We start from the raw sequence: 27183 nt of genomic DNA, 5'->3' as shown, positions 1-27183 counted from the left end.
TAGGGACATTATATAATAATTTGTAATTCAGACAGATTTATGACAACTTTAAATGGGATTGAATGATTTTGGTGCGCACAAAAAACAATACTCACTCTTTGAACCTGGTGGCGATGGGATGAGACGAACACATCAGTTGAAAGAGAGAGAGAGAAAGAGAGACACAGACAGACAGACAGACAGACAGACAGACAGACAGACAGACAGACAGACAGACAGACAGACAGACAGACAGACAGACAGACAGACAGACAGACAGACAGACAGACAGATTAATCATTCATATGGACCATACATCATCACCAACACAGACAGCACTGTACTTCCAGACTGCTCATTGCTCATTGAAATTCCAAATCAAAGTCTGTTGCTCTAGTCTACATTATAATCATTCACAGGATGCAGCTGTGAGCCTGTGGAGTCGATGATAATTACCTCCCCTCATCATCTTCCCTTGCATTAACTATCCTCCCCTCCTGAATGTGCACGGCTCCTCTCTTCCACCTCATCTTCACCCACCTCCCTTGTTCCCTTGCTTCTTCGTTTATTCTGTTCACTCACTTGCTCTTGTACCCCCCTCTCCTCTCCTGTACCTCTCAGGCAGATGAGTCTCTCTCTCTTTTCTTCTTTTAAAGTGTGTTTGCAGGAGCCGGGAGCATGTGCATGCATGCACGCACGAGCGTGCATGTTTGTATTTGGGAGACAGCTGAAATGAATGGGCTCTCGTGATGCTGCACTAAACAAACTAATAAGACTCGGCACAGTGGGATCTGATGTCACACTGAATCAACAGGAGAACTGATGGGATTAGGTCCTAGCAAGTAGTGTTTACACACTGCACGGCTTTCAGCCGTCTTAAACGTTCATTACATGTCACATTGTGGCATGTGATAAAGGTCAATTCCACCTTGTGGACTGTACTACATATACCTGTCATACCATGTTAAGAAACTGCGACCTACGTTTGCTGACTCATGCCACGGCAAGGTTTTACCTCCAGGAAACAAAACAAACAAATGAAAGGAAGAAAATATCGACCCGGTCTAGGCTTGTCAGAAGAGAACCACATACTTCAGGCAGGCAAATCTCCAAAGGGAGCTGGTGGTATCCCCAGAACTGTTTGCACATGGACTAGCATGTAGTCATTGATTCTGCACTGAATTGCAATAGTCATTTTTTTTCTTGGAAAGGTTTAGAGGTTGTCTACTGGTTTTCTGTTTAGTTTATGCATGGTTCTACACAGCATCATTTTGACAAAGACAGAAGGAGCGAGTGCATTTGGGGGAATTATGTCACTTCACTGCCGCTACATTCCGTGGCCGCCAGTCCAGACACCGCAAATGCCGGTAACAGCCGCGGCGCTGCCGGGGAAGGTGGGGGGATTCTGACACCCCACTGCCGCTCTGTTCCGCGGCAGTGCGGTGGTCCGACATGCGCTGCGTCGAGCTTGCGGTTAGGGTTAGGGGTAGGGTGTCGGACTGATGCCACTGAGAAACACTGCCGCCTGCCGCGGGTACTCCGCAGCTGATGCCGCTGCCAGAAAATGCACTGGCTCTCCCTCGACAAAGATTTTAAAATGGAGTTGGTACAACGTTTGTTCAGGAGGATAAGATAAGATTGTTGGTTTCCCCTGCCACCTAATCCATGCTAATTCCATCCCTAGGCCTGCCTCAGGTATCGAGCTCAATCAACTTCTCCACAGCTACAGTTAACTCCACCATTTACCTGCCATGGTTACTGATCTGAGCTCCGCCCTCGCCACTCACCGAGGCCTCGCTGCCATGGCAACTGTCAAGCTCTCCGCCCTATCTCCGCCCTCGCTCCATCAAGGGAAGAGTATATATGCCAGTCTGTTTCATCTGCCACTCGTGCATCGTATCTCGTACCCCTTCCTCCCTCCCATTTCTCATACTAACTCTCGTTCTCCGGTTTCAGGTTCCAGAAGGGGGTCTCGGAAGGGGGTCACACTCCCTCCAGCTCTCCTCCATAGCGCCACTTCATCCCACCTCTCATCCTCACTTCCCCCACCCCACCTACCCCTCCTCACTCATTCATCCAGGCCCCTCGGATCCTCCCACTCATCCTCACTCCCCCCCCCCCCCCCCCCCCCCTTCCCGCGCCTAAATCCTCATCCCCTTCCCCTCATGCCATACATGCAGTCTAATTCCATTCATATGCATCTCATTTCTATCATTCCTTCTCATGTTCCACTTCTTTTCTAAATAAATGCTAAACCATGTTAAACGATGTTCGATTGAATGCGTGGTCTGTACTAGTGAACAAGTAGCAGTCATGGGAAAAAAATTGTGTTGTTTTTAGCACCATTTTTTGTTTAGTGTGTAGTGCATGTTAGGAGACAATTATATTTGTTTACATGCCCTTGAGTAGTATGTTAATTGATACTGTGTGAATATTGATTAATCTATCCAATTGTCTACATAACGTTCGGTTGTTCACTGTCAAATTGTCTTTTTTGCATTACTTTACCCCACGTGGAAGTAAAAGTATAAATCAGGCATTAGTCAGTCTGTATTTCTCTCTCCCCCATCTATGTCTGTGTTTGAGAGCAGGCCTTACTGTCTGTAAGTGATGATGACTATGAGTATAGCAGGAACACAGCAGACAATGATGATGACTGCCAGGGCCAGCAGCGCTCCTTCCGTGTAGCCCACGGTCTGAGCGGCCTTCTTCACGCTCGTCACCACGTCGGGGGTCCGGATCTCCAGGATGCGGCCCCCAGGGGGGAGATGAGGCTGGAGCTCCTTGTTGATGTCGAGGAGTTTGCCGTCGAGGAATCTGAGGACGGGTACAGTAAACACAGCACTGCCACTTCCTGTTTGTGTTGGAATTAATTTGGTTGACAGCCATCAGCCATGCGTAACTGTACCAGTGTGTGCGTGTGTTTAAGATAGTCAAACAATGAGTCAGACACTCTGACAGCTCATTTCTAACCAGTTAGTCATTTTGTCAGCCAACCTGTCTGTCTGGAGCGGAATCAAAACAAACCATATCCACAAGCTTGGTCATGTTTCATGTTACACACACGCAGCCTTAGACTATATGGCAATATATCAACATCTGTCGTCTTATTCGTGTCCAGTCTGTCCTAGGGCATTCACTTCTAGTCATTTTTACTAGTTGACTAGTTGCCTAGTTTACTAGTCGACTAGTCTTTTCTTTTTTTTTTTGCAAATAAATATTTGTACATTTAAAAACTGTGTACATTGGTGAGTGGTGACTATAACTATAATCTACCTGATCTTGAGGCCTACAAAATCGGGGGGAAAAAAATGAAAATACACTTTTGTTTTATTTTATTTTTTATCAACTAGTCAACTAGTACCAACAGTAAACTAGTCAACTAGTTGCTTAATGCCCTTCTGTCCACGCATATGCTGTGTAACTACCAGTAAGACGCCTGAGGGCGAGAAGTAGGCAAGGTCGTGTGCACGCGTCCGCCTGGGTGACAGCTCCCCAGGCCTTCTCTCTGTTTTTACTCACCACCAAAAATCCAGACTATGAATAGGCCTTAAGGGTTTGAGGTCATATGTAGAGTTGCTGGCCAATATTGATGTTATAAGGGATCTCCATATATGGGCAATCCCATATATTGATGACATCAGGTGCCTTGATGGCATGACTAGTCTCGCGTTACCAGACTGTTGACTCTCGCAATTTCCAAATGCTTCATCATACAGTCTGGACCAACGGAAGAGCTATCATGAGTAAGCGATAAAGCCCACTTCGGTTTCTGGGGTGACCAACCAACCAAGTGCAAGTTTTCATAGTAAATGCGACCTGCGGTCGCAACAACTGTGCTAGAAGAAGGCACACAGATTGTAATGTCCACCCACCCACTAGGCAATTTTAATATGATTTAGTGTAGCGGGGAAAAGGAGCGGACCAAGTATAGAGCCCTGGGGAACCCCGGTCAGCTAAGTACTGTATGGTTTAGGATATTAACTTGCTTACTTGTATAGCTCCTTTATTGATATAGCTCTGTTGGTCAGTGGGTCAATGGCGTAAACCATCAGGTCCGACTTGGAATAGTCTTCCTGTTCATAACCTTCACCATGACGATGGGGCCCAATGCTCTCCACCACGACCTTGGCCCCCGGGATCTGGTCCTGGACATGTCGCTCCAATATGCTACGAGAGAGAGAGAGAGAGAGAGAGAGAGAGAGAGAGAGAGAGAGAGAGAGAGAGAGAGAGAGAGAGAGAGAGAGAGAGAGAGAGAGAGAGAGAGAGAGAGAGAGAGAGAGAGAGAGCACTAAAGTGTGAAAGAGGATGTAATAGATTCTTCTGAAAAAGAAAGCTCTTGACAGATGGGTGCGCACTTCCATTTGAACCACAGCATGATGCTGCGCGTGCACACACACACACACACACACACACACACACACACACACACACACACACACACACACACACACACACACACACACACACACACACACACACACACACACACACACACACACACACACACACACACACACACACACACAGAATGTGTGCTAAAATACATAGATGTTCTAGTTTGGCAGTCAGACAGACAGACAGACAGAGACCCTACTGTGCAACATTGATTCCTGTCCTCCAGAAACACCTGCTCACAGCGGGAACCGTCTTACTGAATGTGACTGTGAGTGTATATGTAAGCGTGCGTGCGTGTGTCTCTGTGTGTAGAACACACAGAGACACGGAGGTGTTCTATGGTAAGTGTATATGAGTGTGAGTGTATATGTAAGCGTGCGTGTGTGTGTGTGTGCACACGGAGGTGTTCTATGGTAAGTGGTATAAACCATCACTATAAGCGCATGAGGAAAAAAGGATCAAAGCAGCAACGAATCAGGCCTCTGGCAGACTGCTTGTCAACTGGTACAGGAACAAATATTGGGGTAAGCTTAGGTGAGTCTGAAACACATCTCATACCCACTTATTGTTAAGCCCTACTGCACTGTATATCCTGTACTTTTTCATAGAACGAATAGCAGATCTGCAAGCTTATGTTTTGGACAACTGAAAACGCTTAAAATAAATGAGAAAATAATTCAAGTAAATTGGGGTGATAGCTAAGAGCGGTTAGGGCGCGTGGCGCGTGCCACATGTCTTCTTATAATGTTGCCCATATGGCCGGTCCTGATACCTGGGCAGCAGCACCATTTGCTGTGTCACTCACTAGTACTCTATCTCTCTGTGTGTTTCCTACTTATTGTACGTTTCAGATTCAGATAGTTTGCCCAAAATAGAGATGCCAGGATTCATGTAGTTAAACAAATCTTCTAGAAAGACTAAAAGCCCCAATGAGTAACACCTATTGTTCCTTTCACCCAACCAGATATTTAGCTTGAAGTTGTGGCACTATAGTAAAGGCCATGGGTACACAAAGATATGTAGGGTCGGTTCATCGTGCAATTAGATTATGAGATATCTTGTGTACAGTGTTTGAATTTTGACCTGAGCGTGGTGCTACAGTAACGGTCATGGGGGCACTCAAACGGTTAATTGTAGCATTTGTCCACATCGAGATTATGTTAAGATAATATCTTAACATATCTCAATGTTTGTTTGGGTGGACAAACGGACAGACAGATGGATGGACATCTTCTTAGAGAGCCTCCTCTAGTGGGGCTAACATGGAACTGGGTTTGTTGCAATCATGTGTCTGACACAGTAAGTGGTTGGATATTGCCTGGTTCCAATATAACTTTAAAAAAGTGTGCTTTGAGTTGCAGAACAGTACAATTAGTGGCTCCTGTAGGCACTGAGCTGTGTTGTGTGTGGATCTACAGTATGGCCAATCAGAAGTGTTACCTCAGCAGCTGGTCCTTGTTCTTATCTACAACAGTGGGAGGGACGTTTGATACGACCACCTGCATGTCCAGCTCGTTCACCACTGACACCTGTGAAAGAAAGACAAATTCAGATGCAAATGTTTATAAGGTATTTGAATTTATATCACAAAAAGGGAAAAACTAAAAGACAAAATAAATAACAATGTGTTGTGATACAACATATACCCAAACACGTGGAAAAAAAGAAAACAGGAAAATCAATTCCACTTGTTTCCAGTTCAGCTTTATAAATGTCTTGAACCGACAGCCACTAGAGCAGTGTGCTAGAATTGCTTTGAGATAACATCAAATGCCATTGTTTTATCACTTGTATGAGAAACAAGAACGCTAAGCCCAGATACAAGATACAATTACCTGTCAAGATAAATGTTTTTCTAAAATTGCAAAATGTGGCACAACGCAACGCATTGAAGAAGGTCAAATGAGTGTAGTTACTTGGAAAGGAAAATGGTGCACGTCCGAGCCCACGCATCTTAGTTACAATCTGCTTGACTCACCACTATCTCTGCCTTGCTGCTGTGTCCCTGCCCGTAGTTGTCTGTAGCGACGACCTCAAACTTAAAATATGACCTCCTCATATTGCGGTACATGATGGCGGTCTTCAGCACCCCGCTGTATGGCTCAATGACAAAGCCGTCTTTGCCGTCTTTACCGTCTTTGCCGGCAGGGGGGCGGATGATGAGTCGGTACAACATGGAACTGTAGTTCCCAGTGTCCTTGTCCAGCGCCTGATGAGACATGACGAATAGACAGCAGAGACAAAAAGAGATGCATTGTAAAAACTAGATACAGAGACAGGGGTACAATTGAGAGTGAAAGAGTGAGAGAAACCTAGAGGGTAAACAGTGGCATCGTCATTAGAATGGCATTATCATCAGTGATCACCATTCTCATTTTGTTTAACCCGTTCAGGCCTGACGTCGAAATTTCTAAAATGTCTTCTAAATCCTGACAGTTTTCTGTCAGGATTTGCGCCACATTTTCACGATTTTTTCAAAAATAGCAGACCTACAAGCTCGTAGCGCGCCACTCGGTGGCGCGCTATGAGCTTGTAGATCTGCTATTTTTCAATAGCTAAATTATAACATAATGTTTAAAACACCAAAAGGGGTTCCCGCCCAAAATGTGTTAATCGTTGCGCTCATAATGACAGGACATCATCATTATCCTCATCATCATCATCATTACAACCACTGCTTTCATGATTGTCTCCCTCCCGATGAAAACTATTGGCAGCACTGCAGTGTGCCAAATACCCTACGGCAAACGTTTGGCCCATTTTGGAAATTCACGTTCCCATTGTGGGAATTCAGATACATCCGACAGTATCAATCAGCTTCTCCATCCATCTTGTGATGTTTGTACACTACTGGACTGTACTGGTTTTAGCTGAGTAACTACATGTACACTGCACCCGGTTTGATCAGAGAAGCACTGACAGAGCAGTGAATGGTAAATGTACTGATTTTCATCAGAGGATTGGGAACAAAGACCACTGTGGCTCCTAAAAAATGTTCAATGTCACTTGCTTTCTGGGATGTTTGACCCCGGAGAGGAGTTATGTTACGTGTTGGTTGTCTCATAATGAATTGTAGTACTCAGAGACGACAGTAAGAGGCGTAGTGGTGCTTTAAGCCGCACATGGCTTATATTCATGCATTCTGTCAGGCTAACTGTCTAGCTGTGTTGTCTACCTCATTCTCTTTCACACTCTCTTTCACACTCTCACTCTCTCTCTCACGCACGCACGCACGCACGCACGCACGCACGCACGCACGCTCGCACAGTCTGGGAGACATTGATTCAATGCCAGTTCTTTACGAGAAGGGCTGGCAGTATAGACTAATCATCTAGCTTTGAGACGCCCCGCACATTAAGAGCAAAAACTGCGACAGGGAGGAGGAACAGTAATATGTTCTTGCCGCAAACAGCGATATCAGAGGAAGAGAGGAGGTCAGGAAGGAATTCGGTATTTAAGCCTACGGAGCGGTGTTTGAACCGATCTGAGACTAGAACAACCACTAAAGTCTCATTTTACCGCTTTCCTTGCAACAACAAAGCTACTGGTCTCCCAAATCAGCTGTGACAGGCTGTCTGCCCCACACTGAATACTATCGCCATTTTATTTCATTGTGTCAACTAAATCCTCCATTAGAGATCGTATTAATGCAATATAGATTCAACGTACTCAACCCTGCACACATTCTAAATATTCCCCCGAAATATTGTACCTTCAAAAATAATGATAATTACCCAGCAAGCACGGTCAGGACCAGGACGAATTAGTGACATCTCGATTGGGGCCAGATCAAGTCAAACCAAGACTAGTCACATCTGGCCCAGAATATCACCTGATTTCAACCAACATAAATGTTACCCACTAAGACGGACGTCCCTGGATGAATCAGAGAGAGTCTGATCGAGGCCAGATCAACTTAAGTCATATCATAACTAGTCAGATCTGGCCCAGAATAAGCTATATTATTTAAACTAGTGAAGATGTCCTGGAAATTATGTAAAGATCATCCCCATATGGGCTGTGATCTGGCCTAGTCATGAACGTCACCGGAGTCACTGGAGGACATAACGTTATCATGACGTTATTTGGCTTGCTGGGTATAGTCTTTTGTTGTCTCCACATCAGGGATCCACATCAAGGAAGGAAGGAAGGAAGGAAGGAAGGAAGGAAGGAAGGAAGGAAGGAGACAGGCAAAATGTAGCAGCTATAATAGATCTGGGTCTTTGACAGCCCCAGCCTTGTTAAAGGTGTTTGACAAGATTAGCACAACTTCTCAACAATAAATCAATACATGCAGAAATACACACTGCATTGCAGGAATACCAGCCGCAACATGGCGTAAGTATGAATAGAACATAGTTGCATGGTGTAAGTATGAATAGAACATAGTTGCATGGTGTAAGTATGAATAGAACATAGTTGCATGGTGTAAGTATGAATAGAACATAGTTGCATGGTGTAAGTATGAATAGAACATAGTTGCATGGTGTAAGTATGAATAGAACATAGTTGCATGGTGTAAGTATGAATAGAACATAGTTGCATGGTGTAAGTATGAATAGAACATAGTTGCATGGTGTAAGTATGAATAGAACATAGTTGCATGGTGTAAGTATGAATAGAACATAGTTGCATGGTGTAAGTATGAATAGAACATAGTTGCATGGTGTAAGTATGAATAGAACATAGTTGCATGGTGTAAGTATGAATAGAACATAGTTGCATGGTGTAAGTATGAATAGAACATAGTTGCATGGTGTAAGTATGAATAGAACATAGTTGCATGGTGTAAGTATGAATAGAACATAGTTGCATGGTGTAAGTATGAATAGAACATAGTTGCATGGTGAATTGACAACATTGACAACATGGTGTAAGTATGAATAGAACATAGTTGCATGGTGAATTGACAACATTTGAGTGCAGAACACTTGGCATGCACTCCAATTGGGAGTGTGTGGGATCTGTCAACTAGCACAATGAATATTAAAGTCCCCGTCACCGGTCCTTCAATAATAAAGAATGACTCTATTTATATAGCACTTTTTGGAAAACAAAGCGCAAGTCACTACAGCACTTTAGAGCTCTTTAATCTCGGTTAACGTTCCCAAAAGATTAAATGTTTCTTTCCCCCCAAACAAACCTTGCAGCAAATAATTGATTTAGAAGACAAAATAAAAGCAAGAATAAGAAGAAGAAAAGTCAAAAAGGAGGAAAAGAAGGGAAGGAAGCAAGTATGGAGGAAAGAACAGAACAAGTGAGGTAGGAGATAAAGAAAGGAATCCGATATGAAAATGAATAAATTAATATTAATATATCCAATTACTGTATGTCTATGTCTATTATTTGTCAAAAGTGACAGAAACACAAAACAATTGAAGAACACAGACAATGTGTGTAGAGAGAACACAATTATGAGAGGCTGCCATCCAGTCTGTATAGCGCTGTTATCTGCCATGGAACATGTAGACAAAGACATTCACTCACAATGCACACAAACGCAAATGTCTGTCTGTCTGTCTGTCTGTCTGTCTGTCTGTCTGTCTGTCTGTCTGTCTGTCTGTCTGTCTGTCTGTCTGTCTGTCTGCCTGCCTGCCTGCCTGCCTGCCTGCCTGCCTGCCTGCCTGCCTGTCATAATTAACTGTTTAATAAGGCAAAAACTGTTCTAACCTTTTGATCTTTCAGCCGGGGACCTAGAAAAGTGTGGTGTCACAATATTCATAATTAGGCTATGTAATTCTGTCACTGTGTAGGAGATTTTGTGTGGAGACACATTGTCTAGTCAGAGGGGCCATGGTCTGAGAATCTTCCTTCACTAGAGGTTCTCAGCCAAGTACCCTGTAGAGAATTCCATTGAATTTGAAGCTTGCCTCAGGTGTGAACCCAAAACACACAGTGAGACAGCAATCTACCATATGTTGATTTGAAGTAACTCCACCCTTGTATTCATTTCTGTCTATGCAAAATTCAAGCGTAGCGTTAGTTCATTGCGGCACGGAGGGCAGATGGTTTATATGTGTGTACATGGTTCCCCCTCATTCATTCCCCCTAGTGATCTATACCAGGGGTTCTCATCGTTTTTGGCCGGGGACCCCCGGAAATGCTTTGGCAATGTCTCGGGACCCCCGCCCCGCCCCCTCCCGACCCCCAATATAAATTGACTGCTACAATAACCTTAAACCATTTTGGGCGGGAACCCCTTTTGGTGTTTTAAGCATTGTTATAATTTAGCTATTGAAAAATAGCAGATCTACAAGCTCATAGCGCGCCACCGAGTGGCACGCTATGAACTTGTAGGTCTGCTATTTTTGAAAAATCGTGAAAATAAAATTTATTTATTTATTTTTGGAAAAAATAATTTGGCGACCCCCCGAGGGGTCGCGACCCACGGGTTGAGAACCCCTGATCTATACTGCTTCTTTAAATCTGCTGCCTCTCCAGGCCACGCCCTCATTCCCACAGTGCAATTCAGGCCGCCTACTTAAGCAGCCTCAGCTCTCTACTCATTCTTTGCATGCTGAGCTGTCAAGCAGCTCGTGTGGCGTCTGCGTGAAAATGTATTCTTCTTTGGTCATCTCAGCTGTTCATGCTAATCCTTTTTCACCAGATTTGTTACTGCAACTCACCAGTGGCCATGGTTGTGTCTGGAGTGGTCTTCTGATGAGTATAAGTTGTGTTTGTTGGAAGTTTGGTGGGATGCTAAAGCAGAGTCGGCTTGGTGGATGTCATGGTTCAATGTTGCTGCTTAAATCCATAAGGTATCCTTGTAATTAACATCTTAGTCCTCATCGTGGAATGATTTTGCAGCTCAGCCCACCCAACTGTGATTCCTGATTGTCTTGAAGGATCTATCATGCCAGGTGATAGTTTAAGCCGATCAATAATGTGGCTAAATAACATTGGCATTCTCACTCAGAATTGTTTGTTGACATGTGGGGAGATTATAAAATGATCAATAATTGTGGCTAAATAACACTGGCAAATTCTCACCCAATCGTTTGTTTACCATGTGGGAAATCCAGGAAGTCTCTTCAGCAATGTACGTATCATGGGTACTGTATAGTCTATGCAACCCAACTCCACCATTTTAGGAGGGGCAGAAATGTTCTCAACTTGTTGTGGCAGTTCACCCTAATTGCTCAAACCTGTTTAAAGTTTGAATTCTTTATTCTTGTGTATGTTGCAGAGGATTATATTTTGGTTTTATGTATATTGTTTGATGCTTCATTGTCAATTGATTATCGCCATTGTAGGAAGCAACTACCAGCTGTGGGTGTGGGGAACATGCCATCAGCGGAGGGTTTGTCTAGAGTTCTCAAATTTCTCATTGTTTACATAATGTGGATAATTGGTTGAGATTATGTGTCATTTTAAGAGGGTACATGAAATGTGATGTCTCTGGACATTAAGAAGTAACCGGTTTAATCAAGGAATCGATTCAGGGTGGTTTGGTCCAGTGGGAGGGGCTTAGCCTGAATACGTAGGGAGGCCTCCCACTGCCACTCAGTCTAGGTAGAACTGTGGAGGTGGAGGGATCTAGAGCCATCTGTCCAGTTGGCTGTAAATAATTTTGTCAATCAGTTTTCATGATTGATTTGTAAAGTAGGGTGAATAAGAAACCCACTTCTCTGCAACAAGAACCCTGGCCATCTTTTTCAGTAATTTTCCAGTGTACTATTTTCAACCAGTGCCTTCTGGCCTAGTACTACCCACTCTAGGTCAAGTGTAACACTTGTTCATGGGGTCATATGGTCTGTCCCGGGAATAAAATAAAAAAGGGGACCTTTATTAACGACGCACACAGTGCAGGACTCCATTTTGTTTTTGTGTTTGGTATTAAGAGTTCCGAAGATGACAAAGGCCCCTAATTTCCTCTTATTCGCATGCAGCCAATAAGGTTCTCTTGATGATTATGTGTTTGGCTTAGAGCTTGTTCTGATCATGTTGGTTTGCACCATGCTGTAAAGTTGAGTAGCTAAGTGCTAACTAAATGTTGCCAAGGTGAAATGTATTGTAGATCGTCTGACTGGGTTTCAGAATAATTTAGGTTTGTGTGAGCGTCCTATATATTCCAAGGTCATTGTTCTAAATTGTTGGGCTTTATTTACGTAGCATTGACACAGTAGCCTACTGCTTTGAAAATCAAGGACATTTAATTAAGGATTCTAGTAATTTGTAAGATTGGATGTCCGTATGGCAGTTTATATGCATTTCATTCATAGGCTGTTGTCCAGGATAATGGCCGATCATTTTCTCTTTTTAAATTGAGCTAAAGATTCAATGGGGGTTAAGCATTTATGTCATGATTATTCAGCATCATTCATTTCAATGGCGGAAGTCTGTATGGAGAGCAGATAACGGTAGCTTTTATCATGGCTCAAATCTTCTTGTGGTCGCTTGCTTCAAATGTATGGGTATTCGTCCTCTAGGGGCGCCATTGGTCGGCATTAAAAGATTGATCTGACTTGCCGCCTTGATGACTGTCTTTGATTGAATAAATGGTCCACCACACTCCGAGGAAATCTCTGTCTCTATGCCTGCGTTCTTCATCTGATTCTGATGCTTTGATGCAAGGTTTTCATTACTCTAGTCTACAGTTTGCTTTAGAGAACTCCATTCTTCTCCATAGTTTAGTGGTGTCTCTGTTCGTTCATATACGACAAAAGCCAATGAATGGGCTCTTTGAAACTTGCTATTGGGTCAGGTGGAGACCATATAGATAGAAGCTAGGAGAGGAGCCCAAGACACATTGTGTTGTGACCTGTAATAAATAAACCATGCACTATAGGGGAGCAGCAAAAACTGTTGGACTGAAGAATATATAGAATTCTATAGTTTGAGAGCAGTAAAGTGGCACACTTGGCCAATTCCACTTTATTTGGAGAACAAAGACTGATAATAAAAGGTGAAAATAAAGTTAAATAAAAGCCAATGTGCTTTTGGTGGGTTGACAGCCCACCTTTTTAGCCTAACAGCGGCAGCTGTACGGATTCTGCTGCTGAGTGTCAAACTTGTGAATCTATCAATCCACCAGAGACAGTGGAGAGAGTGAGAGAAATAGGGAGGGAGAGAGATAATCCCACTAGTTAATCTGATTACCTGCTGGATTTTTGGATTAGTTCCATTTGGAGAAACCAGCCTACAAGCAGTCAAAACCCAAAGCGTGCACATGAACCGATATGAACTCACTGAAGAATTAGCTTGTAGAGTACTGCACACCACCACAATATTATTACTGTGTGCTGTGGAAATGAAAATAATCTTTTGAGAAGCTATTGAGTCTTAACTTGTTTTTCCACAGAAAACCTCTCAAAAACAGTGTTGTCACTACTCCAAATTTAAATGACAGTTCTAATATACGCCTTATCAGACGACGTCACTGATAAGCACCAGCATGCGCACGCAGGCTGGCAGCACAACATCTCATAAGATGCAATGGAAAAGTTCTAACTGCACTCACGTGTAAAAAAAAATGCCCCATCAAACTTTCAGATGCTGTTTTTCTCCCAGTGTGGAGGAAGAATGATTAGGATTTTTATTGTGATCTTACTCTTGAAATGTATAATCAATTGGTTTCTGTTGTGTGTGAACAATAATAGCAATTCAAAGCAGTTGTCCTCAAAGCCACACCTACTGTACATTCACTGTCGTAAGAACGGCAGGTGCGCTCATGATCACAGCAGCAGAGCCTGTTTGTGCATGGCTGCACGCGCACCTGCAGCCCATCAAGTATCGTCCCGCGATGGTGTCGCGCATGCAGACCTCTACGCTCACAACAGTCGCATCCGCGATGCGATGTGAGCTTGTATATCAGCTGTTCTTTGTGTGCAATGCTGTTGCGCAATGAAGTATAAATGTCTCCTAGGGTGCACCTCACTAGCCAACACACAAGAGGAGGTTGAATCGACTGAAACCAGTGCTCCCCAAAACAACAGGTTGGAGATCTGTTGGGAATTGATTACATGAAACCCGTGCGACCAGTCTCAATGTTTGTAAACAAATATTTGTTCTATTGTGTTCTCAAAGTGAGGTCCAGGGAACTCCAGGGGCCATTGAGGGGTTCCAGAGGTCCCCAGCAAATAAGAACAGTTTAATCAGTTAAGCTGTATTGTATTTTTTGGCTATTTGAAAATATCAGATATTACACAAGCTCATGAACTATTGCATCACAACACGCTGTTAGCTTGTAGATTTGATATTTTCAAAAAAAATAGACAAATCATGACAAATCTTCTCTTATGGGGGTCCCTGGCACAAACTCTTTTCAGATGGGGGTCCGCTGCGCGTCCCTACGTTCCTGCCTCTGATCTGCTCTGTCGCAGCTAGCCAGCCCCGGTGCTGGAGGCGGTACAATGGGATGTCAATAAGGAAGTCAAGGAAGGAAGGAAGAGAGAACTTAACAGCAGCCAAAACGGTCAAACAAAGATTCAAAATACTTAACGGCTTCTGCGCCAAATAAAAATTTGCTGAGGTTTCCGTTGTCTCCTATAGCAGATATATGCTTCTTTTGAAACATCTCACCACCACCCAAAGGCCGCAGCACGACCTTTTCCGACGGTATGTACACCATTTCGCGTGGAATAGACATCCGTAAAGACATCCAAATGTCAGAAACTTTACGGGGGTCCCAAGAGGGGCTAGTCTCAACTGTGTGTCGACTGTGTGTTCTGTGTGCTTTTGACCAAATAACTTATACATCCATTTGAACACAGGTTATTTTCCCATTCCTTCCACCCGACAGCGACGCCATCAATTTGGGGGTTCTTGAGATTAAATCTTTTGAGAAACACTTAACTATATGACCAATTATTGAAATACACCCACTTTTCTTAACATCCTCGCTTCCCGTGCTACTGACAATGTAGCTGAGATGAGGTGAGTTCCGTTAACATGAGTCTGCCAAGCTTCTATCTAGCCAATTATAAGACACAAAGATGAAAATACTAGAGGGAGGCTCAGTTAGAGGGAATATAATAGACATACGGACTGTTTTGTCTGCAGAGCATCTACGAGCTGGTTGTATATACAGTACATGCATAATGCATTAGCACCAGTCATACTGATTGGATCACTTGCCTTTTGCTTACTAACGGCCAGATGTCACAGCCACGGTATCTTCCAGAATCCACAGTATCTCCAGTATCTTCTCTTGTGTTTCTGTGTGTTCCCCTCTAAGTCTGTGTCACTTGTGTTGGTTTGTCTGTTATGTCTGTGTGTGCCTCTATGTACTGTACGTGTGTCTTGCCACTCACTCGCCTGGATCGTGCACACCTGTCTTCAATGAGCGCATCACCTCCCTCAGCCAACACACCTGCCATCCATCAGCTCATCACCTCTCCTGCATATTAACGCCGGCTCTTGTTGTTCCAGCTTCAGTGGTCGGGACTCGTAACACGCTTCAGACCTCCATAGTTCAGTTATTAGTACTTCGTGTTTTGATTCCAAGGCTGTTGCCGACTGTTATTGCCATTGTGCTCAGGATCCGGCCGCCCGGCCGGCCGCTAACCTGCTTACCTGCCAATCAGCCTGCCATTTCAGCCTGTCCAGACCATTCACCATCACTCATCAACTCCCTGCTGTCCTCTACAATGAACCATTGCTACACACATAAACTAACAATATATTATGTCAGAGAGAAACACCAACCCAACCTCCCTGTCCAAAATGAAAATTGGTTGATAAAATGCGCACAAAAACCTTTGACAAAAACTCTGGGTTACTTTAGTTTATTAAGCGAATCGAGCGAGAGAATCTCCTTTAAAAACCAAATATATTTCCATGATAAGAGTTTTATGATTGGATTTCATCCTGGCCATCAAGGCCACCGAAGTAGTGCTGCAAACTCCATTGATGTCACTGGGGTACAATCCATGAATGTGAAAGCTACTGTCGAAATTAAAAAAATGTCCTGACAGTTTTCTGAAATACCTACAGTATGTTTCTATGTCAGTGGTGCTCAATATTTCATGTCAAGGACCCCAGAAACTATATGTAATTTGCCACCGACCACCATCTGAAAATATTTGTTGTTCCAGGGACCTCCCCAGAGGCAAAGATTTGAGTTAAAAACGTTCACTCTGAAAGAATATATATTCAAAGATTTGTGCCACATTTTCAAAAATAGCAGACCTACAAGCTCGTAGCGCGCCACCGAGTGGCGCGCTATGAGCTTGTAGGTCTGCTATTTTTCAATAGCTAAATTATAACATAATGTTTAAAACACCAAAAGGGGTTCCCGCCCAAAATGGGTTAACTGCTATCCACGGCGGCTGGGACATATTGTCCTTGTTTGCCGTGTTGAGAATATCTGAACCATGATGATAATGGTGGCCATATAGAACACGTGGGCAGGCAAGGTCAGAACTTGAGTGAGAATACATCATGTAGGAACATCAATATAAAAAAAATCACACCCATGTGAAGTGAGGGCCGCGCTTATCATCATACATCATCTCATTCTGGCCAATCACAATTTGCGTCCTCAGTTTTCCATCTTCACTTTTCTGTCCTCACTTTTTATCCTCAATGCGTACTTTTGCTCAGCCAATTCAATCATCGCTATGGGGTGCTCAGCCAATCAAATCATTGCTATTATTCACACAAAGCTGGGCATCGCCCCTCAAAAAGGCCAACATAGACAGAGCTTATTTTCTGTAAACATAGCATTATGTATGATAAATATTGCCGACTGTAACGGAAATATTCAACATCTCCTTTTAACACAACCAGTGCCCTTCAAAATAGGAGCTCTGGGGTGCCGGAACAACATGGCCGCCTTTACTCGGAAACCCATGACCCGGAAACAATCCACTAAAAAAAGTTTACTTTACATAGCTAGCTTACATTGCGATCGTTTTAGTTTATACGATATGATCCAAAAAGCGGATGAGGAGCAGAAATGAAGCGCCAGTATATCGATCCGTTCAACACCACGGAGAGCGCCCTGGATTAGGAGAGACGAGTCATTCTTTCCGCCGCGCTAACGGCTAGGTCAATGGTAAGCGAACAATTGCCTAGAGTGTAGCATACGGTAGCCGAAAACTCGAACTGTCAAATAAAAAAAAGGAAAAAATTATGAATATTCTTATCTCGCCACGTATCATTGAGGATGCGCTAGGACGGAAACGGTTAAGGAGAGTAAACAGACATTTTTTACATTTGTTTTGGCAAATGCTTGCCTCTTCTCACCAAATTATAGCCTATTAAGACGTAGGGAAACTAGGGTTCATGTGGTTAAATTATAGCCTGGCTATAATGGCATATGCGTGGAGGAAACATCAGTGAACCCTCGCTATGAGTCTGGCCGCGCCAGGCTAGTTAAATTATCCATAGGAGCATGATCCAGTGAGTAGACTTTATTTTTTATTTGAACGTATACGTATCGCTTGGATGTGCGTGCCTTTTATTTACAAAGTGTTCCCTTGAGCAAGGAACTCAAGTATTAATTTGTGTATATTTATTTACCTGTACTTGCAGAACTGGGGTGAATGTTTTAGCATCTTCTGCAACTCCACCTAAGTACAGTGGTTTGGTGAAGACTGGTGGGTGGTCGTTTTCATCACGGACATCAATCATCACCTTGGCTGTGTTGGCTAAGGGAGACAAAAATGCACGCACGCACACGCACGCGCACACACACACACACACACACACACACACACACACACACACACACACACACAAATCTGATGATACTCGAGCAGAAAAACTCATTCTAGGCAGCATTCTTCAATAATTTCTGGTTCATTACTGCTGTTGGCAACTGCTGTTGGTGTCTCAAATAAGTCTCAAAATAAACACTAAGGCACTGCAGTGCGACGACTGTGAGTCTGTGAGTTTGCAGATAAACCAGGCATGAGAGGAAAGTGTACTCCAGCTGTGTCCAGACTACTGGACCATGGCTGTTGTTGTAATGCAACTGGTTCCCAAACACTGTGTCGTGGGCAAATTTGTATGGGTCCCTTTATTTTTTGTTTCCTACATTTTGTTTTTAATTATTATTATTTCAAAAGATTTTTAAAAAGCATTCCCAAAAAAAGGATTTATTTTCATGAATTAAAAACAAATTCAATGTGGCTAAGAATCTGGCGGTTGGACTAGGGGTGTGGCTGAGAAGAGTTACCCAGAGGTACCCATGGGCACCAATCTGACAAGCGGGAACTAAGGCACTTGGGGCCACTGTATTTTAACTAGTTTGGGTCCCAGGCAAACGTCTAATTTCTCTTTTGGGTCACGAGCTAAAACATTTGTAAAACATGACTTCAAAAGCATTGTGTCATGTCATGTGTCAACCAACACATTAGCTGCCCTTGAAAAAGTAATGCAAGAGGGAAAAGCCAAAACAACAAGCTGAAACAAACTACTGCTTATCATTCAGTATTTTCCTCCCAGAGTGAAAATATCACTGAAGAGTGAATACGTGTTGAAGTCAAAATTGATTTGCGAAAATATTTGGCGTGATAATTGGCCAGAAGACAGAAGAATCCATTTTGTGCCATTTTTAATCACTGCGGAAGTGCACACATTTTAAAACTCTAATTCAAATTCCAAAGTCTCTCCTAAATGAACGCATGGGGTGAACAGCATAATTAAAGAAGAAAGCAGAGGCGTCGAGAGATGAAGGAAATGAAAGGAAAGGAAGCTGGCCTGTTATGAGAGGAAGAAAAGACGGGAGGAAGGAAAGAGAGAGAAAGAGAGGGAAGTAGAAGAGGAAAAGATATCTGGAACAAACAAACAGAGAATGTATTTGTTCCAAATGTGAAAGAAGAGGAAGAAACTAATTAGAGAAACAATGACTTCATTTATAATTTCTGATAGAGCCTTGATGAGTCGCTCTCGCCCAGTGTTGGGGAACGTTACTTTTAAAAGTAGTCTGTTATCTTACATGATTACCGTCATTAAGAAAAGTAACTCGTTAGATTATTTTGGCGTTACCGACATTTAACACTTCTGATGCCCAGGATGTCCACACACGTCTTATCAAATAAAACCACGGGGTGCTACAGACGGACGAGAGAGATCGGAAAAGAAAAGAGACAAAAGAAAGAGAGAAAGAAAGTAGAAGAAGAAGAAGAAGAAGAGATAGAAAGGGTCATTCAGTCTCTGACAAATGCAATGCACAGACTTACTCTTGGAGGGTGCACGGTCCACTCCCATGGAGTCTGCCTCCACTTTCAAAACGTAGCTGCTGTTGGTCTCATAGTCCAGCCGCTTGGCTGTGTAAATCACTCCAGTAGTGTTGTGCAATATGAACACACCTGGACGGACAGAGAGAGAGAGAGAGAGAGAGAGAGAGAGAGAGAGAGAGAATAAGACACACAAACCTTTAAGACTTTTATGAACAGTTCCACTGCCCATAATATTTTATGATAGATCAAGAGGGTTCGGGCAAGTCATACTCCCACAGTATCCTATAACAATTGGCAGTTCATTTGTAATGTCCTCCCCTTCGTAACTTCACCATGGTGGGAAGTTGGGGAAACACAATCTAATGGCATGAGAACACTTAATCAGCAACAGTTTCAGCAACAGTGCTGAAACGAGTACCGCAATTAACTGAAACTATAGGTGAGACAGACTTGTTTTCTGTACTGTTAGAAATCATTGCTTTCTGTGCCATACAGTGTCTACTCTATCTACACCAAGCACTTAATAATTATGTTGTGGTCATTGTAATGGTCATCAAGCAACTATCCACAGCCAGTTTGGGTTATGCAGAGGTCAAATAATGAAGTTTCTAAATCAATGTTACTAACGGGTGTGATTGTTAACATTTGTTCCACAGGACGAAGTTGGGTAATGAATGAATCCACTTACAGTGCTTCTAATTGGTGTCCTATAAGTATTCTCTTGTTGATGGTTATTTTCTGCCATAACCACATTCCACCTTCCATCCATAGGTTTGGCATGTCATATATGGGAGAAAATTATCAAAAATGCATAGTCACCTCTCTCGTTGCCGTCCACAATATAGTAGATGATAGTTTGATTGACAGCTGCAGCCCTGATGGATCCTACTTTTGTTCCAACTGGAGCCTTCTCACTTACTGGAGGGAACCTGTGAATGAATGAATGAATGAATTAATTAATTAATTGAATGAATGAATGAATGAATGCATCAGTCAATACATTTGTTAATCAAATTAAGGATGCAACATTTTAGCTTCATTAGACAATACAGTGTAGAGAGAGCAAAGACAGGACAGAAAAAGTGTATGCGTTTTATGCTTGCTTCTTAGAAAATAGACAATACATTATAGAATTAAATTATTTGTGAAAATTAACTGTTGTTTTTTAAATTGCAGAATGACAAACCTGTCTAAATATTCCATCTGCTGCAACAAGTCATCTTCACCAACTAGTGGAATTAAGCCATACCCACAGACTCTTATCTCCATGTCAAATGACAGGTGGCGTTACACGCTTATATTAAATCAATAAAGAAAGATCATATCATTGTCAACGATAAAACCAATCTTTCAGCATTACAGCATTGGCTTTGTATTTGCTCAGTAAAATAGACTCGCAGCAATGCGTGTACGTCTGCTATAGCCTCGGGTATCCAGCCTTCATCTGCCGTTGCAATGCATATAGGGGGTATGCGTGCATGTGACATCATCATCATACCCGGAAGTAATGCGGAAACGCCTACTGAGTGGCAAAAAACGACTTTCTGGCCTTGACAGAACAGAAAAGTCCTATCTGATTGCATTAAACGATGTTAAACAACGTTAAACTCACTTAGCCACTCACTTTGCCACTCGATTTTCATTTTCCATTCACTTTATGCATGCGCATACCCTCTATTGCCGATTGCAGATTAAGTCTGGCTCCTCTCAATTGTGGGAGGACTTCACAGCCGAAATGGTGACGGCCAACCAGTTTTATCTGGAACCAGGCTATAACCAACCAGGGCCCAGAATTCAAAAATGGGGTGGGACATTGCGGGAAACAAAAATTCTAACACTGAGACGAGACTAATATCCATGCAGTGATATTAGTATCACTACGTGAGGCTACGTCTGCTACATCACTCCTGCCTGGATATTTCTGTGTGCCTTGCCCTCGCTCGTCACTGCTGCTGTGAATTTGTCCTTCGGAACCCAATAACCCTGACAGATTCCCCACAAATCTGGCAACTCTCACATTTTCAACAGATTTCACCTCATTAAATAAACCCAGTTGAGTCATTAAGCCAACCGTCACAGCTGGCTAAACATTATAACATGGGCTACTGACTGGCAACGTTATTATAACATGATAGATGGCCCTGGGACACATGGTGACTTGGTGAGTATACAGTACAGTAATACTCTCTGTGTGTGTGTGTGTGTGTGTGTGTGTGTGTGTGTGTGTGTGTGTGTGTGTGTGTGTGTGTGTGTGTGTGTGTGTGTGTGTGTGTGTGTGTGTGTGTGTGTGTGTGTGTGTGTGTGTGTGTGAGTTCTGAATAATCCACCACAGTGTGTGTGCATGCGTGCGTGCGTCCTGTACCCCAGAATATTCCCCACGGTGCCTTTGGTTTGGCAGTGTGCTCCAACGAAAACAATTAGACGGTGAGCTCTACCTCCTATAGGGTAGTCAGGACGCCTGTTCAGCAGGGAGTGGTACTGGGAGAGGTTCTCGGTTCAATCCCTGGCTCAGTGTCAAAGTGTCCTTGAGCAAGACACATACAGTATAACCCCTAACCGCTCCCAATGAGCAGGTTGAAGCCTTGCATGATTTCCTCTGCCGCCAGGGTGTGGGAATGGGTGCATGTAATGCACTTTGTAAAGCTCTTTGGATAAAAGTGCTATAAAAATGCATCATTTACCATAGCATTTCATCTCACCTGCTCCATGTATTGCGCAATTGAGTGGAGACGGATACTGCAGGTTAATTTAAGTACCTAACGTTAGCTATTTTAACACACTTTACCTACTGTGCGTTTTGAAGGTGTCTACAGATGAATGCTAATTCAACTTGTTTCTAATGCCTTTCACTAAGGAATGCAGAAGTTTTACCTGGTTGGTTTTACAAAATGTGCTAAAGGCTGAATAATTGAATTATTTATTTCTTGACTGCAAGAACTGAATTCCCCTCAAGGTTGGATTTAATTTCATTCACAGAGTCAACATGAGGAAAAGGAAAGGAGATATCCGTGGGTGCAAAAACCAAATGTGGATTAAAAGATTCAAATTGGTTTTAATCGTTGGAACACCCCTCCTCTCCTACAGTAGCCCTCCACCTGTCCTAGCCCTCCCTCAATTCCTCCACATCTCCTTCAAGTCCTCTGATCGTTAACATTCACCTGATTATTAATCAGTGCAATCGTCCATCTCTCCCTTTTCCTCTCATTGGTGCTCCATTTCACCCACCTCTTTTATCTCTCGCTTTTTACACATCCCTCCCTCCCTCGTCATTGCTTTAGCAGTTAGCTGATCTCCTTCACTGATCCGCTCCTTATATCTTGCCATCATCATAACATAACCCTTCCTCCTCCTCATCAAGGTATAGAGCTGATTTGGCCGTGCTACAATACTTATCCTTCTCTCCCTCCCTACCTCCTTAAGGCTCTTTGACAGCGGTGTGAGACCACGATGCAGAGCTCTCGCTCTCTGTCTCTCTCACACACATGCACACACATGCACGCACATGCACATGCACACGCACACGCACACGCACACACACACACACACACACACACACACACACACACACACACACACACACACACACACACACACACACCCGCTCATAGAACAGCTCATTATCTGGCCAGTGATCCCTCCCTGTGCTCAGTTTAATCGTCGCTGTCCTGACACCTTAACTATAGCAAGCTGGGCAGCTACTGATAACACACACATGCGCGCGCGCGCGCACGCGCGCACGCACGCACGCACGCACGCACGCACGCACGCACGCACGCACGCACGCACACACGCACACACGCACACACGCACACACACACACACACACACAAAAGTCTTCACACATAATGTCAGGTGCACAGTATGCTGTCCATGTGCTGGAACGCTAGCTAAACGTGTGCACAAGGGTAACTTTCACACACGCACGACACTGACACGAAATCAGGTATAAAGGTACGGAGGGAATAATGAGAGCAGAGAGCACCAGTCATATTGTAGTAGTGACGCGCTATCTCCCCCCTCATATTCTTTATCATCTTTGCTACTATCTTCAAGGATCTATTGTTCTTTCAGTCTCTTTAGTCTTCCTCTCTCTACTGATACAGACACAAAACAATGCAAGGAAAACCAACATAATAAGGGTCTGGGCAACCACGAGCCAACAGAACAGTTTCAATGTGCCTTGGTATTGATTGCACAAACCTCTGAAACTCTACAGGAGGGATGGGACACCATTCTAACAAAATATATTCTGCCTGTTGGTGTTTTTATGATGGCTGTGGAGAGCTGTCTAACGCATCAGTCCCATATGTACTCAGTTGGGTTGAGATAAGGTGACTACGTTTTTAAAAAGCATTCGGTGACCTCTCATGCCCTGTGGATGACGGCAATGTCCTCCTGCCTGTGTCCCAAATCCCAATAATGAACCCTTTCATAGTCACTTCCACTTGATCCAAAATCAAGTTCAGCCTGCTTAGTATTTTATACATGCCACAGATGATGACAGGATGTTAATTGCTTTATTATAGCGATCAAGAGGTGCACGCACATCCACTCATTTCATCGGGTGTTGGATCAAAAAAGATTAACTGTAAGGAAAAATACTCCCAAAATAAATGTATAACAGAGCGGTAAAAAAACAAGTTTGTACTGCTGTTGAGCATTAAGACTGTGTGCAGATCTTCAATTGATTTATTATATCATGCACTCTATCCATCATATCCATCTATCCACTCATATCCATCCATCCATCCATCCATCCATCCATCCATCCATCCATCCATCCATGATGATGATGAACTTGACATAATAATACTTGGCATAACTTGTTTTGTGAATAGTTTGTTTTCTTTTCTTTTCTTTTATTATGATTGTTGTTTTCCTGTTTGTAAAGACCATAAGTAATAACACAAAGACAATGTTTTGTGAGTGCAAAGCTAATTGGAAAAATGAGACTAGTACTTTATGGAACAAAGGAGACAAGCCCCAAAACATTTTTTTGTTATGTTATAAAGGAAGAAAAGCACTTATTATGTAAGAGAGATAGAGGAGATTTGACCCCAATCAGTTTCTGAAGACTCTCTCTGTTTGAGGTTAGGACGGCAGTTGATAAGGCTAAATCAAACAAAGCAACAGGAATTGAGGTTTTAACCAATGAACTTACGAAATCCCCCAAGCAACTCCATGAAGTCACAGTTCCATTCCATCTTTTGTGGCATTAAGCAACAATAAAATCCATATCAAAGGATCATCATCCAAAGATGACTCACGACTCTCACGAGTCCCACTGAATAACATATGTATCAGTCTATTCAGCTGCAGGATACAAGGTGCACTCCACTCATTTGAACTCCAGACTTGCTAACTACATAACAGCGCTACGTCTGGTCTACTTGTACACAAAGGCAGAGGCTGCATACTGACTGATTGAACTGTCTGTATTAAACAGTACATACATAATATCATACAGTATATTCTGTGTCAACAGTGGTACAAGCCAGCAAAGGGAAGCAAAGAAAGATAGAAAGAAAGAAAGAAAGAAAGAAAGAAAGAAAGAAAGAAAGAAAGAAAGAAAGAAAGAAAGAAAGAAAGAAAGAAAGATAGAACTCTTATTGTAAATTGTAGAAAAAAGGGGTACACTGAGAAGCACCGTAAAAAATCCTCTTTTGGAGACTGTCATGTATTATACTCTTACTGTGTAATACCTTGGCTTTAGATGAATATTTGACTTTTGGAAAAGGTGTTATGTAAATGACTTGCTGATTCTGCAGTTAGAGCCCTTGGAGCAGTTGTAAATGAGATGAGGATGTGTTCAGATCTCGGATATTGTGCTTTCACTCAGCTTCCTCATTCCTGTATACATCAGGTATTACTGCAGATTATGCAGCTGGTATTTGGGGATTTAAAGAACACGGTAGAGTAAGTGCACTTAGTCCTATCTTTATGAAGTTTCCTCTGTGTGCACAAACTTGCTCTGATCCTTGTCATGAATGGAGCCATGGACAGGGAATCAACTGGAGTTAGACATAAAGTAGCCCCAGGCTTTCATTTTTGTCAGCGCAGAAAATGAAAGCCTGGGGAAACGCATTGGCCGCTCTGGTCTAGAAGTGGGAGTCAATCCTTCTGGGTGGGCGTCGCTCCAAATGATGTGACATAGTGCTGCTCTAGGGGGGTGGGGGGGCTGACGGACAGATCGGTGAACCAATCAGGGCGTGCGCAAATCTCAGCCGTGACCCGCCTCTCTAGACCAGAAACCTAACACGTTAGCTCAGGCTAGACATAAAGGGACTATTATGGTTCATAATGATAAATGTGTCTGATGTTTATCATAACTAACGACCCATAGACAAGAGGACATTTTTATATATTTTCAGAAGCTGATTAAAGTTATATTAATTAATTAACAGGTAAGCTGCGATGCTAATCAAAACAAGGAAAATATGTTTCTTAAGTTATAGGTACAAGGAGAGATGGGCAGTTGTTATTTGGGCTAGGCCTAAACTTGGAACATAATGATCCCTTCAAACAGCAGTATACTATGTTACTCTTGGCCTGATTCAATTTGTGCACAATTAAGATGGTCTAAGATTGGGAATTCAATCCTTCCTTTACAGTCTAAGATAATACACTTACAAGCACATCCAAGTGAGACTGTTGATGGGTGTAGGATAAAAAACCTTATTAGTACAACGTTTTGACCTGTGTGGTCTTCATCAGCAACATAAATGAATGTATGCGGATACTCTATTTATTTCATTATTCATTATGTTTTGAGCTTGTAAATCCGTTATTATCGCTAGGGTTCCCAGAGGAAGAAAGACTGTTTAGTATAATATAACCCTAGAGACTCAAAATGAGATGCATTTTGTTTTACCGTCTCTTTTACAATGATCTGAGGCAAAACCTCTTTACCGAGTCATTAACCTGAATCTGCTTCACCCTGAAGACGGTCAAAGCGTGGCTTGAGCTGCATTGAAGTCATTAAAGTAATGAGGGAGTGTTTAATAATAATGCCCAATTAATGTGGAATGCCCGGGAAAGGCGAAAAAGATCTTTGTTTATGCCCAGAGTTTAAGTTTGCCTCTGGATTTGTAAGTCCACTGTATGTGCTAAGCTTTATTTGCTTCTAATGAAAATTTCCCAAAAAGGGTCCATTTGGAACCCATTCAAGGAACCCTGACAAATCAACGATCCCTTGACACCACTCTGAGAACCATTGACCATTCATTGGTCAATTGGCTTAACCGTTTGGCCGCCAGCAATAATTAAAGGATGATTACTACAGTATGCCAGGATATCCAAAACCCCGCGTCCGGAACCGGATGTTGACTGAATGGTGTGTGTGTCGTCGGATTAGCTGTTGCTCTCTCACTAGCTGATGAGAAGTACAGGCCGGCGCCATTACAGCGACCGATATGCTCTGTGCAATAAGCGTTGTTTTGAACGGAAAGGCCGCCCTGATTAAGGTAGGTTAAGTTTTTCGGTGGGGAAAGTATGAATTAGTTGGACATGCCCCCAAGGTGCAGATTCAGATCATGTATCATACGGTAGATGGTCTAAATATGGCCCTTGTGGTCTTGTTTTCTGTACCCTTCCCACTCGTTCTCCTTCTACATTCCTTTCTTGTGGTCTCTCTGTCTGTGACCCTCCCCACCTCCTTTGTTCTCTCCATCACCTCTCC

The 27183-nt window shown here is 43.0% G+C and overlaps 1 protein-coding gene across 1 annotated transcript in view; it reads right to left on the bottom strand.

Annotated features, from left to right (window-relative positions):
* The window catches only part of LOC306915776 (protocadherin-15-like), a gene marked incomplete at its 5' end in the record, with an annotated part of 193042 nt that overhangs the window by 27795 nt on the left and 138064 nt on the right, over positions 1-27183 (bottom strand). The window contains 7 exon segments of the mRNA XM_079493389.1: positions 2578-2796; positions 3973-4149; positions 5818-5906; positions 6356-6586; positions 17842-17969; positions 19506-19634; positions 20325-20434. Coding sequence (XP_079349515.1) covers positions 2578-2796; positions 3973-4149; positions 5818-5906; positions 6356-6586; positions 17842-17969; positions 19506-19634; positions 20325-20434 — 1083 coding nt within the window.

The sequence above is a fragment of the Electrona antarctica genome, assembly GCF_951216825.1.
Source record: "Electrona antarctica genome assembly, chromosome: 22".
Classification (NCBI taxonomy): Eukaryota; Metazoa; Chordata; class Actinopteri; order Myctophiformes; family Myctophidae; genus Electrona; species Electrona antarctica.
Note: the sequence above shows the minus strand (reverse complement) of the source record. Positions and strands in the feature narration are given on the sequence as shown.